The sequence below is a fragment of the Myzus persicae genome, unplaced genomic scaffold (genome assembly GCF_001856785.1).
Source record: "Myzus persicae strain clone G006 unplaced genomic scaffold, MPER_G0061.0, whole genome shotgun sequence".
In the NCBI taxonomy this organism is placed as follows: domain Eukaryota; kingdom Metazoa; phylum Arthropoda; class Insecta; order Hemiptera; family Aphididae; genus Myzus; species Myzus persicae.
The window spans coordinates 1,292,932-1,310,340 of NW_019104044.1; the positions used below are offsets into that span (position 1 = coordinate 1,292,932).

Here is a 17,409-nt window from a genome sequence, read left to right on the forward strand (position 1 = left end):
ATGGGCCTGAGTAGTAGTTTATACAGCAGTAATTTAGTAGGTAGTTTGATATTTTTAGAAGTTAGGAGTGGCCGGAGAAGACGAAAACGATCGTTCAACGTTCGAGTTTTATTTTTAATGTGAGCTGACCAGGTAAGTCGACGGTCAATGTTGACTCCAAGGTAGCGTACACATTGGGCAGTGGGGAGGGGTTGGTTGTTAAGGAGGAGGGTCGGGCACACTCCTTGACGAAGCGTAAAAGTACAATGGATTGATTTAGATTCATTCATTTTAACTCCCCATTCCTTGTACCAGGCTTGGAGAAGGTGAAGGTGGTCCTGGAATGATTGGTAAAACGTATATGATAACAGTTTAGTATTTTATTTTATTAATCAAAAATATATTCTCAACTTAAAATTTAAGTTAGGTTGTTATATCATATAATAATAATTAGTCGACTAATAAATTATAATAAATGCATTAACCTCGTAAAAAAAAACTTTTAAATTTGAAATCTTAATGCTTTTTTTACAAGATGTAAAAACAAATTAAAAAAGTTACAAAATTATTTAAAATTTAAATTTTGTATCATTATTTTATTATTTATACCGCATCATAAAATATGTTCTAATTAGTATTTAATATTTTGTAAGACATTAAGTGACCAAAATATTTTTTAATAGGTATTTGGAAAATGTTGTAACTTGTAATAATATTTTACAAATGGTTATTATTCTACGGTAAGATTATCACTCATCACTCATCACAACGCAACATTAATTACGATTTTTATTTAACATAAAAATATGTTTAAAACTTTTACGACCAACTTTGAGCTTACCTGACAACTTTAAATCAGATACATAGTTTCTATATCTTATTAAAAATATATACAGAAAGTCAGCATTACAAAATATATAGTTTTATAAACCACACATTTTTATTTTTGTGGAAATACGAGTGTATATATTATATTATGTTCGATAGTCTAAGTTTGCAATAGGGTCATCAAATTTTAACTGGCATCAAATCGAGGTTTTTTTATGATTTTATACACGTATATATTTCATCTATCGTCTTATTACGGTGTTTTTATACCTGTATATCAGGTGAGTGAGCCTCAAAGTTTTTTTAAAAAATTATTTGTGAAAAGGTTTGCAACCGCTGCTATATATTATAGTATAATATACACTATACACCATATGGACACTCACATACCTACAACTCGGTTGTAGAACTGTAGAATATTTTTTCTATTTATTCTCCGGTTTTTATTTTTAATATTTCTATAAACTATTATTACAATACGAGTAGGTAATGTATATTTTATTAAATTGTGAATGTTTCTGAAATGTGTTTCTGGAAATCGTCAAAAATATTTTAAATATTATCTTTGAGAATGGAATGTAACGCAAGATTTAGTTTAATATATATTTTTCTTATTCACTAATTACGTTTTCACGTTCCGATATAATAAATAACATTCGTTTTCAAAAGTTACAGTAAAAAAATTGTATAAAAAGTTTGAACTGAAATACAATAATGAAAAGTATTTTAAACGATAACAATGGCTTTTTTTGCAAAATTGATACAAATTGGACTGTGCTATACATTTGTATTAGATAGTTAATAATATATTATTACGCAAGTGCAGTTTCCATTTATGTCTTGGTTAAATAATTAATAGTTATAAATATTGTTTTATTCTTATTTTTAAAAGTTACCAATGCAAATAATCAAAGTATTTATTTGCTTTTGGGTTTTTTTTTTTTTAAGTAACTTTTTTCAGCATATTGCGGATTCCAACAAAATATACGATCTTTTCTCTAACAATTTTAGTTATTTTGTGGTATTGTAATTAAAATAATATTAATCGTAGGGATTGAAACTTGTAGACAATTTCTTAGCATTTTTTTCGATGTACAACAGAATTTAAAAAATATTTAGACTACCTAATGTTAAGCTATTTATAACACTGACCTGTTTCATACCGTTCCACAGTACATTTACATCGTAGTTAATAGCGATGATAATATATTATGATAATATATAATGCATATCGTTGTTATTTTTTTTCCAAAACTGTTTGGCCTAACGTCCTACATAGTCATGAAAACAAAATATTGAAACAGAGACACATACTTAATGAAATCTGACCAGAGTTTTAAAAGTGTTTTTTTATTTATTTTTAACTTACTTGAAAAAGTACTTCCCATTGTTGAAACCAAAAAATGGTACAGTATACGTGAGCATCCAAATATTTCCTCCACCACAATCGTAGTATGGCTTACTCCATTTACCATCTTCGTACGTCACTGTTAACACGTCATCAGGTATCCAGTCAGTGTGAGCTGTGTCGTTAAAGGTATAAGAGTTGAATGCTATAAGTCAAAAAATAAAAAGAATAATTAATATAATATTATTCATATACATTATATATGGGTATTTAGTATTTGAAAATCGTTATTAATAATTCACTAAGCTTCGACAAGTTTAATTAATATTTTACTGATGAGTATAGTATAATTATTGAAAACGATGGGATCATATTTTTTTTATACAATATCAAACGAAACGTATTAGTTCTCAAACGGTGGGGAACGACACACACTATAGTCAAAAAAATGTCAAGCCTCGGCAATATTGCTTTATTTTTAATGATAAAAAAAATAGATTTTGTCGAAAACTGGGTGCAGAGTAAGCATTCTCGTATCCCGCATTTATTTTTAGTTTTCGAAATTGGTTTGAAAATAAATTTGCATGTCTTAATGTCAACCCTTCCAGAGTACCAACCAAACCGAATTTTCAACCAGATGCCACTGTCTATAAGTTGGAGATTGAATCATTTTCATTGATCCTAATGGAGACATCGGACACAAAAAACAACACAAGCACACACAGATGTATTGTTTTAAGACTAATAAACATTCATCACTCACTCTTGATCTTAAATAGTATGAGTGTGTGACACCTTAACTTAAGTTATTTTTTCTTCTCCGAAATAACCACGGTTAGCGAACCCATAAAAATGTTGACTTTCACTTCTATATATCCAATAATGGTCATCTGGGAGCTGTCTGTGTCTGTGTGCTTTTTTTTATTTTTAACAATTATTTTCATCTCGAAAATGGAATACACCGCTAGAATGAAATACTAATTTCACTTTCTCTCTAGTGGCATTTTTTTGTCTGACGAATAAGGACTTTCATTTTGCAGGTACTTTCCTCAATAGTTAAAATTTAAACTTTAACTATGGTAGTCTATTTATTATTATCATATATACTAATTTTAGTAATTATAATGTATTCCTATTTTGTTTTGTCTTTTCTTAAAAAACTTTTAGCACACTTTCAGGTGAATACAAGTCAGGTGGACTTACCTAAAAGAACTACGACTTTATATTTAAATCGAACTTTGTTTTTATTATACATATAATATAAATAAAATAATACGAAAAGTGAAAGTACGAAAGTGGCAATACATTTCATACGTGTTCATTTATTTTCAATATATACGTTATATAATACAAGCACTTTGTTTCCCGTAAAAAATACCAACTTTTATACGATTAAAACTTCGTTCAATTTGTTACCTATTTAATGTTCAATGAAATTGTGTTAAAAAATTAAAATTAAAACTTTTTTTACGGGGAACAATTGTTAGCAGAAATAAACATTTATGATTTTAATCCACGAGGTTAAAAATGAATCAACCAAATATCAAATGCAGGTTAAAATTGTATTCAATCATAAAATTATAATAATAAAATTTATTTTATGTAACCAGTGGCAACCGTTTATGTACAAAAAAAATACTAATTTCTACTACTACTACTATTATAATCTGAAATCAATGGCTACCATACTTTATAAACAAAAGAAAAATGTCGATTCCATCTTGGATCTCAAAATGCTTATTTGACTGTGTGAGCACTTCTTTAAAATTCAAATTTTAAAAATTCATTTCACACTCAAAATGTCAAATCTTTAGGCCCCTTCAAATGAGTTATTTTTATGGAGTTGTGTTTATGTAAATCTTTAGTTCCTCGCGATCATGGCTCGTTCTTGTGTGTGTAGTAAGTCATCATTAGTGTGTTTACTCTCTCCATTCACATAATTTAATTTATCAATTTTATAAAAATATTCAAAATTAATTCATGGACCTGAAATAGCTATACGCCTGACAAAAATTTAATTACCTCCAAAATTCTGATGAAAATTACTTTGCATCGGCCCAAATTACTTTTTAAATTTTAGCAAATTCTTGATGGGAATAGACATTTTAAATTGTATTAATTGTCCAATTTTTCATATAAAATATATTAAAAACTAAATAATAGTGGATATAATATGATCCGACCGATGAAAATTAAACTTTTTTATACAAAATCAAAAACCTATACATTTTTTTAATCGAACAATATAATAAGATTTATCTTATGTTTTGTTAGTAAAAAGGTCGTTTTGATAAACAATTGATAAGGTTTGCCATGGCATTTAAGATCATATTTTTTAATTCTTCAGATTTTTCATACTAGGTAAGTATAGATACAGTTTTCTGTTTTCTTACGAAAATTTAACTTTTTTAATATTAATTATTTAGTGGGAAATTTTTTTTAAATGTCAATGTAACTACCTAATTCAATATTTGATTTAAGTATATAAATTATATAATGGCCCATAAAAATAGTTTTACAAAATATAAAATATTATAATATGTAATATTAACTATAGTATTTATTATACTTGGACCACAATTCATGTACGGACTATATTATGCTTGTGTTTACTATTTATTTGATTTTTATTGATTCTTGTGGAAAATGATTAATTCCATTTTTTTTTTACTGATTGCCTTAAGGCTTAGTTTGTAATTTATTAAAACATCGTGGTAATACTGTAATATAACTATTTATTTAAAGTTTTTTCTTTGATTAAAGGTTTTAATTCTTCGAATATTTTAAAACTGTACAGTTTACTTAATAATATTATAAGAATTAAATTAAATAAACGCTCAAGTAAAATAATTATAGTTGCTATTCAATTATAAGAAACATAAACAATACGAGTGATTTTAATTTATTTATTTGCAATATTTAAATTAAGTTTTTATGAGTGTTTTTTTTTCACATTATTAAATGTTTAATATAAGTAGATAATAGATGTATTTCGCGGAAATTGAAAGTTTAGCAAAAAGCCAAAACATTTGCGCTGTGATTTACTATAAAACAACACGGCTATATGGGTAATCTCTTGCCTTTAAGGCTATACAACAAATCGAATGCTAAAAAAGAAGCGCTAATGCGCTATATCAGGTATGTTAAAATGTACTATAGTATAATTTATTAATAACTAATAGCTATATAAAATAATAGCTAAAAATGAATCTGAATATTTTGTAAAATATATCATGTTAAAAAATAATAATATACGAGTATAATATATGGAAAAAAGTGTCAAGTCTCTACAATTAATATTTTTTTAATAACAACAAAATAACTGAAGTCTGAAACTGTTGAAAGAAAAATTGTTATTTTTTGTATCTATATTCGATTTCACAGTATGTTCGACTTATAATATCTATTCAAAAAAATGTGCGTTTGTATTTTTGATATTTTAAAATGTCAGCAAAAACTACTCTTAAATATCTTGTGATGTCTTCAAATGTATTTGGCTTCAAAATAAATAATGTTATCAAGACGTATCAACAGAAAATAAAAAAAATTTCAAATAAATAGTTTGGAACTAGGCAATATATTTTGAAAATAATATTATTTCATATCATATTATAATATAATATACATATTATTTAGTCAAAAGTTTAAGTTACTACGTTTTAAATTATAAAACTGATTTTGTAAACTATGGTCTTGCACTTTTGAGTAATATTTTTTTTTCTGATTATTTTGTAAAATATAACTGGAAATTAGCTTTGCTCTTTTAAGCAGAAACTAAATCCAATTTACTACCAAAAAACCACTTTTAATATTGAAAAACAATGTGTTTTTTCTGGTTATTATTTTTATATTATTTGAGTGTGGACTTCGGTTTTCTGTAGTCAGTTTTCTTCAATAATTATTTTTAAAATTATAAAATTTAAATATTATAAAAAACACAGAATATTATGGTTTTTAGTTTGAAGTTTAAACCTTTAAGTTTGATAATAGAATAATACAATGTACTATTCAATGTATTATGCAATTAAATACATCTACACAAAATTGATCTGCCGAAACACAATTTGCTATAATATAATTATACGTTTATAAAACAGAGACAACATAATATTATTATAATTTATTAGATGAACTATTGAAGAGATATTACAGTCGATAATTAATATTATCTTTAATGTTTTTTTTTAGTGGCTTCATGTTGTTAATGTTATAAATCTATGTTAGATAAGTTTATCGTGTAATATAATGCTTAGACTAAAATATCTGTCTGTTCCTAATATTAATTTTTATTGAATATAAATAAGATTATGCCGTTTAAAAATATTATCATTTTTAGAAATTTCAAAAGTTACCCATTAAATTTCTAAAATATATAAATTATTGATGAGTATAAAATCAGTGCCTACCTATATACCAACTCAATACATAATTGTTTATAACTGGAAAACCATTTAACCACCCCCCCCCCTTTGAGCCACTGCCCCGGATAGCCAATTACATTATATTGTTCTAAAAGAGCAGGCTTCGGTATAATGTTTAAGATAACAATGACACTGTTGTAATCAAAAACCTAATACATATATAATATATTTTATTATGAGCCCTGGAATTATGTACTTAATTCTGCGCGTGAACCGTTCTTCCCTTAATCTCGTTTATGGTTATGCTGATTACTTGTTTGCTAATAGAGCAACAGAAAATATTTTTACAAGCCGGAATAATCGGTTAATACTTTTCTACGGTTTGTTTTGGATTTACAACATTAATGTATAGTTATTGAACTTGCTGTGCATTGAGCTATTGTGAATAATTATAGAACTATACACCTTTGTATACCGACTATATCTATATAAGTACACATATTGTGTTAGTTTTCCATTCAAGGTTGGTACTTGTAAGTAAGATAATTCAACAACTGTATGCTATTATATCAATGTCCGATATTTAAAGTGAGATCATGTTTGACGAAAACATTTTTTATCAATAAAGTAAAATCACAGAACTCTGCAGAGTATTTAGTCAACTGTTGGAACATTAATTTCGTATCACAGATATTTTGTGTGATTTCTGGAGATTTTCATTAGAAAAGTTTTAAATTTTATATTTTGTATTTTTTTTTCTAATAGGTTTGTAGTCTTTTCATATGTGCCTCCACATATATAAATACCATGATTAACTATAGATTATATTAATGCTTGATACACTACTCTAATTTTTTTTATATCAAAGATATAAATTAGATTTTTGAAAGCGTAGATTGTTTTTCTTTATTTATTCCTTACACGTTTTAAATTATCATTCTATATAATATTGTGGCATTTTTTCAGTAGGTATTACATTTTCACAGGTTTTATCTAACCATATTTTTACAAAACGTTTTCGTTAAGATATATTTTGATATAAGCATATTATAATATTATCATGCAGGTACTTAAAGGTATACATAAACTTGTTATATTCAGTTGATAAAAGTTAAATGGATATTAGGTATGTAATGTGGTGAAATTAAAGTATTTTATAAGTAAGAGAACGTTATATTTTCAAATTTAGTCATTTATGGATTTTTCTCGAGTCATTTTTACATTGGAAAATACCTTACCTCAAGATTGGACTTAAACAATAATTATTATCTACGTAAAAAACTATTTTAATAAATATCGGTGAAAATAAATAAATACAATAAATCACATAAATATATACTATAGTAACCATATATCAATAATGTAATTTAATAATTGCAATTTTTTTGGGAAAATTAATTTGACCTACCACATTACCAACTGTAAAATAAATTACTATAATGTTAACATAAACATATTGTGTTTATCACAATATTTAGGTACCTACCTACTAGCTTAGTACTTAGTAATAATTCAGGCTGGCAAACTGTCTTCGATCAGAATAATTAAAATTGAATATAAAGGTACATTACTGTAGCTCACTCAATGTTGTGGTACACTGAACACCTACTATACTGTACAACAGAGAAGTTACTTACTCTCCATTTTATAACCAAAACATTAAGATCTATGTAAATAATTTCTGCAATTTACCATTGCTTTAACGTTTTCATTATTTTCATTTTTTGAGCCACTTATTTCTACTAAACTTGCTTTGTTTTAATACCTAATGTTTAAATTCGAAAAGTGTTAGTGAAAAAATGTCTTCCATTTAAATCATATACTGAAACCGATCTTTTTAATAGAAGGGTGTAAAATAAAAAACCGCGAATAGGAAATACGTGATATACGTAACATAAAAAATAAATATTTTGGAGAGCTATAGAAGATACAACTATACAAGTTTTCTAAAAACCATAAAAACAAGACAAACATAGATCATTGAATAATTCATTTTCATCATATTATCACTCTCAGTGCTTAGTAGGATAATATAAAAATTCATGAATGCGGTATAGTAATTGAAGATGGTCACACTAACACTAGATCAGTATATTATAAGTTTATAACTATACTAATATAATAATATATATAGGTCGAGGGTAATATGCATTATTAAAAAGAAAAAGAAATTTAATTTTTGAAAATGAGTAATTTATAGATTACGATTTACAAACACTCTTCAAATGTGTTCGACTTAATGTGTTCTAAAATTTACCTATGTAAGAATACGAAATAAAGTACTTGTAACAATATTTATTACACCAGAAAGTTAATGAGAAATAAAAATACTACATAACCGTGCTTAATAATGCAGCATATCTATGGACTATCGCTGAATAATAAAATCATAAAATACCTTTGTCCAATGTTTATAAAGAAAAAATATAATAATGATTTTTTTAAGAAATTTCATGTACATGAAAGTTGTACACTCACTTGTCATTGTTATTAATTTGGAGTTATCAATATGAACTACTGTAACATTGAAGTTTAACAATTAAATTAAATACATAAAAATTTAATTGAAATCGATAAAATTGTTATAAGTATTTTCGCTTTTAATTAAAATATAGATTTGAATAATGCTATAAATGGTATAAGTATTAATAGAAAATGTTGCTTATACAAATCAATAACTGATAAATGGTTTCAAACCAAGTTTTTAAATAAGTAGTTTTAAGTAGTTATTACATATTAACTTCCCATACTGTTAATATTATTGAGTACCTACCAATCATAACACTTTATACACCAAAATTAAGTCAAGTGTCGCACACTTTCAAAATTATAGTTAGAGTTAGAATACTACGATTTAATCTAATAGATAATATATATGTATAACTTTGTTATTTACCTTTTATGCAACTTGTTAAAAAATTATTTTTAAGTTTTCGATGGAATGTTTTTTATGCACTGGATTAATATCAACGTTAATATGGTTGTACTCGAATGTATTGAACCTGTTCATTCGTGTATTATAAAAAAAACATTCAAACACATGTTATAAGAACTCATCCCGCGTGATGACAGACGTCAGTGTTATAAATTATTATGATATTGTAAAGAGAAATCAAAATAAATTGAAATGAAAATAAATAAGGACCTCAGCTTTCACGTCTGACTGTCTTGGCTAAAATGTTGACGTTTTCGGTAATAATAAAGTTATCACGTGCTTGCACTCGGGATACATATGCAACGACCTATAACCAGACATATTTAATTGCAATTTTCCCACGCAAAAAACGTCATCGAATATTACCGTGATAAAAATAGATGCATACCAAATTTAACGCAATATAACCAAATTATTATGTTAATTCCTTATGAGTAGTCATGTTAATGTAAATTATATTTCATCACATGTTCTGAATACAATAGAAATTAGGTACATTGTACACGTAGGTAATATAATATTATTATTATATATTGAAACATGTCTATAATATGACTGCTAACAGCATAAAACATCAGTACCGCAGCCAGATTTTATTAAGGGAGGGGGGGGGGGTAAGCTCCTAAGCTCTAGCTATGACACTGTTAAACATCTCGAATACATTCGTCATAACATTAGAGAAAAATAGAAAACAATCACGCCCAGTTGACATATTTTGTGAAATGTTTAAGCAATATTACACATAGCAGCAGTCAACGATGTAGTAGTATGAAAAATAATATTCAATTAAATCATTAAATACATGAGTAGCTTAAGTAAATGCAAATATTATCGTACGCACGGTGTCTCGTGAGGGCTTACTAATTTAAAGAGATTGGGTAGGAAATGAATTCTCATACGACCACCACTTTAACATAATAAATCTCTGTCACGCATCTGAATAATACATATTTAGGGAATGAACAGCTAAAACTGTACCCATATCCTTTCAAGCATTATGCCCTGTATAGAAGTTAAGTAGCCACATATTAGTATTTATAATGAGATTTTTAGAAAAATATTGTACAGTGATTATCAATATTAGGTACATATCACTAGCACACCAAATAGATTATAATAGTAGGTAGTATAAGTTATGAAAAATATAAACTTCTACGATGTCCAAAAGTATACTGTACCTTGAGAAATACTAAGTAACTTTAGTACGTATTCTATACATAGTATTTACTATTTTACATATGTATTGCGAATCGGGTGAACACTTAGTACCGACGTTAATTTATATACATATATATTATTGACACTGAGATTTATTTAATAAATACCTCAATTTTATGTATATCGTCTTTTATACGCTTAGCAAAAGTACTACAACAATTCAGAAATTACCGATCATATGTATAACAAAATAATTTCATATTTCAGTGTTATAATAAAAACTAATGTGTCGCTAATTGACTTAGTATAATATAATAATATTGTTCATAATGATTTGTCAAATTCTTGAATTTGGTTGTATTATTTAATTGATATCTTACTAAGAACGTAATTAGACGTGGTGATACAAACATGTGCCTTTAAAATCAGAAACTTTTTTTACTGTAAATTATTCAGTGAACAGTTTTTTTTTGAAAATGATGGTGTAGCTAATTCTAAATTCGAACATAGTTTCTCAGATATTAAAATATTTATGCTTAAGATAATTATAGTTCTTAAAAATGGTTTTACTAAAATATAAAACGGGGTTTATAATATTTGATAGGTAAAGTGTTAATTCTACCTTGGTGATTTTAAAAATCATTACCTTATGTAGTTAAATGAATATTAATCACTAAAATGTTAAATCAACTATATAAACTCTAAAAGTGCTATTTTCTATATATTCTAAGTCATTTATAAGGAAATTTTCTCAGGCCTTAGTTCACAAAGTTATATAACTTAAAAACTACTTGTTTTAATTTTGATTCTGAATATATTCCTGATACGTCAACATTTTCAGAAAAATAATTCGCTTAGTAGGTAATATATGCACAGAAGCAAAGGGTTCTAAAATAAAAAAAAACAAAAGTAAAATATCTTCACAGGACTTAAGTAATAAAAATATGTCAATTTGAAAATAATAATGTCTGTTATAATAGTATATTTAAAAATTACAAGATTTCGATTTTTAATAATTGACTGCATTAGGTATTGAAGAAAAATTGGTGGATGAGCTCGGCCGGTGAATCACTCAATTCGCCTTGCACATTAAAAAAATATATTCGTTTATTATGTACTGAATAAGGCTTACGATGTATTTTAACTATTAAGTATGTTATATATTCAACAAATAAAAAGGAAAATAGATAAGATACGAAGCGTTCATAAATCCTATTTTTCACAGAGTTTTGATATACCTATAATATTATCGAAACAAATAAGGGAATAAAGTATATTATATACATAATAAACAGTTTTCATATACGATACATTTGCCTTTCTATGAGGTTAGGTTTTGATGAATGCTATGTATTTTTACCTTAGTATTTTAATAGGTACCTTGTCCGCTTGATCACTCTCTCTTCTTGATGCTCCTCTTTGAATTTACTGCTCGCCCCATGTGGTTGATTAAATCATCAAGTGGCAAATTTTATAAATGGTTACTACATACATTCTTCTATAATTCGGTTACATCTTGGTGGAAGACTTAGAATTTATGTAAATGTAGTTGGTGGAAGTTACCTACCAATTATTCGTATACAACAACGAGTAGAGTTTTTGAGTTCAAATGTTTGTTCGTATTATCTTATTGTATATTTTCTTGTGTTGATTTTTAAATTCATAGATTGTTATTTGAAATATTCTCAAATAATTTACTATTTTTTATCATCCATGTGTATTACTTAAGTAAGTTTATTATTAAGATATTATATGTTATGTTTAATTTATATAATTTGACAAAAGCATGTTTGTTTTCTAAATTATTATAATAATTATTATACTATTTATTTTTGTGCTCGGTAATGTCCCGCTATCTGGTGGTGTGGTTGTCTCGTTACAACTTGTTATTCTTTATTCAAATTAAATATAACAGAAAATAGAATGGGTCTTTTAAATTTTAAATTTTAAAAAAATTGTTAGTTTTATGCATAATATAAAGTGTGTATTTATTATTTAAACTAAAATATTACACAAGATTACGTAGGTACTTTCATATTAATAGAGGTATTATAAAACAGATAAGTTAATGTTTAAAATTAATAGATTTGGTTTAGTTATAACTTATAATAATGATATATATTTAGTATTAATAAAAAGGATATATCACTGAACATAATTAAAATATATTTATTTGTCTAATTTTATCTTATGCTTTTAATTGCGCATATTTTGTACAAAATCGAGAAGCTTACAAATAGTTATAAAATAATATTTACATAATATATAACTAATAATTGTACCTAACTATAATGGTAAAAGATGTTTTGAATACAAATAATCTCTATTTAATTTAATTGAACCGGGATCATGTTGAATAATAATTATGAATGCATTAAGTAATAAATATTTTTTTTTAAAGTTCTTCAAAAATTGACTTTTTTTTATTATTAGCTTTCGGTAAGATACTATTATATCTCAAAAAAATTGACGTTATTGAATCTATGTTTCCCCATTTATTTAAGTTATCTATACATGCATGTAATTTGAATTTTTCGTTCGATAAACGATGTTGCATGGGGGTACCTAAGTGTTGTGCAAACAGATCACCCCCATGTGGCGATACCACAAAAAAGAAAAAAAAATACAAAATGAAATAACTTAACAACAGCAGATATAATTTATTCAAAAGAAGACATTATAAACAATTCTAAAGTAACTGCCATGAACTAATTATACGTAGTATGCACATGTTTGACAGAGTGTGTCATATTATATTTCTCATAACATTAAGTTTAGCCCTTCGTACCTATTTAAACTGTATACCTCATAAAATATCAAAATTCATAATTATTTCTCATTTACTATCATTGAGTAACGACTTTGAGTGTATTGGTATTATATAATACCTATAGTGACATTCAGTCAACTGAACAATATTGTTATCACTGTATGTAGATTTTAGCTATCATAATTATGATGGGTTACTTTTTAAATTAAAATATAGTAGAACAGAATATTTTTTTTACGTAGCTTGATTTCGAAAATTGAATCTTTTCCAAAAAAAACTCCTTATACTTGGAAATAACTGTAATTTGTTCTAGTATTAGGATTCCTGAGGGGTTAATTGTCTTATAGCATTTTTAAGTCATAGTCTTTGATGTCATTTAATCTAGAAAGTTATTCTCTAAATATGTAATCAAAATACAGGTCTTAATTATTGCTATAAATAATGTAAATAAATGTCTTAACAAAGTATAATTATATTATAACCAACCACGTTATACCTATACATGTATTTTGAATTATAATATAATTTATTAAAACAGTACATCACCACAGATTAGTTTTGACAGTATTGTTTAATGATAGTGGTTAATCAAAGGAACAAAAGAGACTTTTTAAAAATAAGAAAGATTTATAAAATAAATTAAAAGATACAGTACTTCAATTAAATAATATATAACATTATTAAAAATAAAACATACCGACAAAAGGTATTTAATATATTTTTAGCTAGATAAAAACCTGTATAAAAGTTATGTGTAGGGTCCAATTCCAAAACAAACAATATACCTAAGTACTTAATCGAATATTATAAAACAAAGTATTATTCAAGAGCTATAAAAATATTAAATTTCTCCCAACAAAAAATACTTTTTTCTGACCGACTATGAAAAAAGTAAACAGTTGTAATTATGATAAAATAAAAATAGGTCCTTCGAGATATCACAAAAATATGTTTAAAGTAATAATTGTTCCATATTTTTGTTAGTTTTCTTTATACATCCAATTATATGAAATAATTTAAACGATTTGTATGTTATATAAAATAAACAAAATCTCTTTGTTGCACAATTAGTCTTCAAACAAATATTTGATAAAAATAATTGAAATAAGAACAAATAAAAATTATACATTTATATTTTCATAAAACCAAAAAGTCAGTTCATTATTTAATTTTTATTCTGAAAACTTGTTTTGTATTAAAATGTATAATAGATTAGTACATCTAACATTCAAAACCTCTCAATAATCTGATATTTATTATATTTTTATCTATTTTTCAGATTATTTTTCTCTACAATAGCATACATTTGAAGTGTTACCTATATATCAATTCATTGTATCAAATGTCATGTACATAATAAATTTGTATTACCTATAACTGTATATTTAATTCATTTTAAGCATCTTATGTAATTGCGAAACAAAACATTTAAAAATAATCAGAGCTAGACAGTTTGTTGAGACAAAATGTAACAAATGTAGGTGTAATGTCTTTATGACCGTGGATATAATTTAATAAAGAAAATACAATAAATTATTATGGGAGAGAATAATTGAACCCACGGGACTTAGTGAATAAACGTATTTCATGTTCTTCGTTTGAGTTGTATAAATTTGATATGTTATTTGTACAATGTATATCAATGTACAGTGTGTATTATGTTATAACATATTGTGTGTTATGAGGTATCAGGTAACCGACAATAACTTGACATTAGAAAAAGGGAAAACGCATTTTAGACAAATTTCAAATAATGTATATCATTATATCAACCTTGAACATTAAACGGGCCATTAAACATGTGACAATGGAATTGTTGCGCGTGGCAGAAGTCTTGATAAATTAGGTAACAACCATAATAAATAATTTCATTCGAATGTCAATTAATAATTATTCACTGATCTCAAATTGCTCACATAAAAACATTTTTTCTAATTATATGATTACATTGATCAGGACATTAGGTACGCACATTGTATATTCTATCTGGAGCTAACAACGATGTTTGTTCATTTGGTTTCTGAAGATACTTTTTCTATTAGAAAAAAACGCTCTTATAATTAACTACTACCTACTGAAGTTTCTAGTACCAAACCGAAGAGAACTTAAGCAAAATTAGCAAAAATTTTTGAAAAAAATTTTTATTTTTGGACTCTTAACACTGGGTCTCTCGTGGCACTCACAATGTCCAATTTGATATTTCTCCCAATGCGTATGGTATAAAATCAATAAATTGTTATATTAAAAATGACCAAACACAGAAAACGTTTTGAGATACAAAAAAAAAACCCATAGTTTTATTAAACTAACACAGTATTCTTAATTCCGCATAGAATCAATACTCTTTATTAAAAAACTATTAATGTAAAAAATATATATAATTAAGTAATATCATGTGAAATAATATTATAATATTACTATTGTATAATATGCTATTTGTTTTTATTAGCAATATAAATAAATTATAAAATATATACTTAAAAAGACACACTGGTGTAAAATAAGTATCCCTTTAAATAGTATAGGCTGACCGACTATCTCTGCTCATAATAGTTTTATCGTTTTAACGATTTATCATTTAATTAAAATTTAACACATCCATTACAGTGACTTACTCAATGACGTGCTAAATTTACGACACCTCCTACGATACCCACTAACAGTGCAGCAGGGTTGTTACCTTTTCCACAATTATTTTCAAGTAAATTATTTACACATTTTAAAATGTAACGGTCTAAAGAACCATTCTGTTTAATTTAAATCTAATAGACGAACCCAATTTTAAATTAAAATCTTGCCAATATTAAAAATGTAATTTACTATACCAACACGTGTATAGTTGTCTAAGCACATAATATAATTACACTGCTGAAATTATGAAGTACAAAACTTGAAAATTTAAAAGTTTTAAATGTTCGTGAGTCATACAATAATTCTGTGTAATTTGGTACTGAACGGAATTCGTGTACCTTAATTAGTATAATAGTATATAAATGTATATTTATTTGTAAGTCAATACATTTGTACCTATGCGTTATATAAACACATTTTTTAGTATATTTCTAAAGTCAATAACTGATTTGATTCATAGGATTATTGCATAATGTAATATCATATTTCAGAAAATCAATGGTCTTTAATATATTTTGTGTGCAGTTCATGACATTCAGAATAAACTTTATATTTTAATAATCGATTAATTCAGTTTTTTCATTTAGACGATAGAATCATATCTGTGAAAGATACAATATTTTCTAAAATCGAACAAATTAATTACAAAAGTTTTACTCTTTGAAAATGCTGAATTAAATATATTGATATACCTACATTAGCATATTAATAATATAAGACGTATATTACATATATATAATATGTATACAGCGTGTTCACCAATTTAGGGAAAACTAATTTCTTGGCTGGATTATATTTTAATTAATCGATTTTTTTTTTACAAGACAGTGGTATATAAACACACATTCTTAGATAAATTTCAAGTTTTTAACCCTCCCATAAGGAATACAACTGGAATTTTTTCGAAAAGGCAACTAGTATTTTCGATACCAAATTCCGAATGACTGAATTCTTGTCATTTTGACCCATTAACCATGGCTCTAAACCAAAATTGACTGAATAAGAGCGTTTAAATTGTAATAAATAATGCGTCTTAACGATTCATTCACATAAAACCATTTATAATTATTTATTATTGGTTACTTTTTGAATATTTTTAGGATTTTTTTAAGTCTTATAAACGAGATTAAAATAATATGGATATAAAATTATTCTTGAAAATTATTTGGCACTCACGAGCCCATTGAATGGTCAGCAAGATCTCCAGATTACTCCACTTGATATTTTTTTATATGGACATATGAAAACAATTTTCTATGTAGTCCAACAGATAGCAGATTTAAAAAATGCAATTATGGTTGAGTGAAATAACCTTACTGAAAATCAAATAATGTCACTACGTCAGGAACTAATAGAGAATGTCTACAACGTTTTCAATAATTATACATCAAAATCAAGA

The 17,409-nt window shown here is 25.8% G+C and overlaps 1 protein-coding gene across 1 annotated transcript in view; it reads right to left on the reverse strand.

Moving 5' to 3' along the window:
• LOC111037959 (probable G-protein coupled receptor CG31760) overlaps positions 1–17,409 on the reverse strand; it is a 110,098-nt gene that overhangs the window by 49,218 nt on the left and 43,471 nt on the right. Inside the window, exon 3 of the mRNA XM_022320837.1 lies at positions 2,177–2,360. Within this exon, the coding sequence (XP_022176529.1) occupies positions 2,177–2,360 (184 nt within the window). The remainder of the gene's footprint in view (positions 1–2,176; positions 2,361–17,409) is intronic.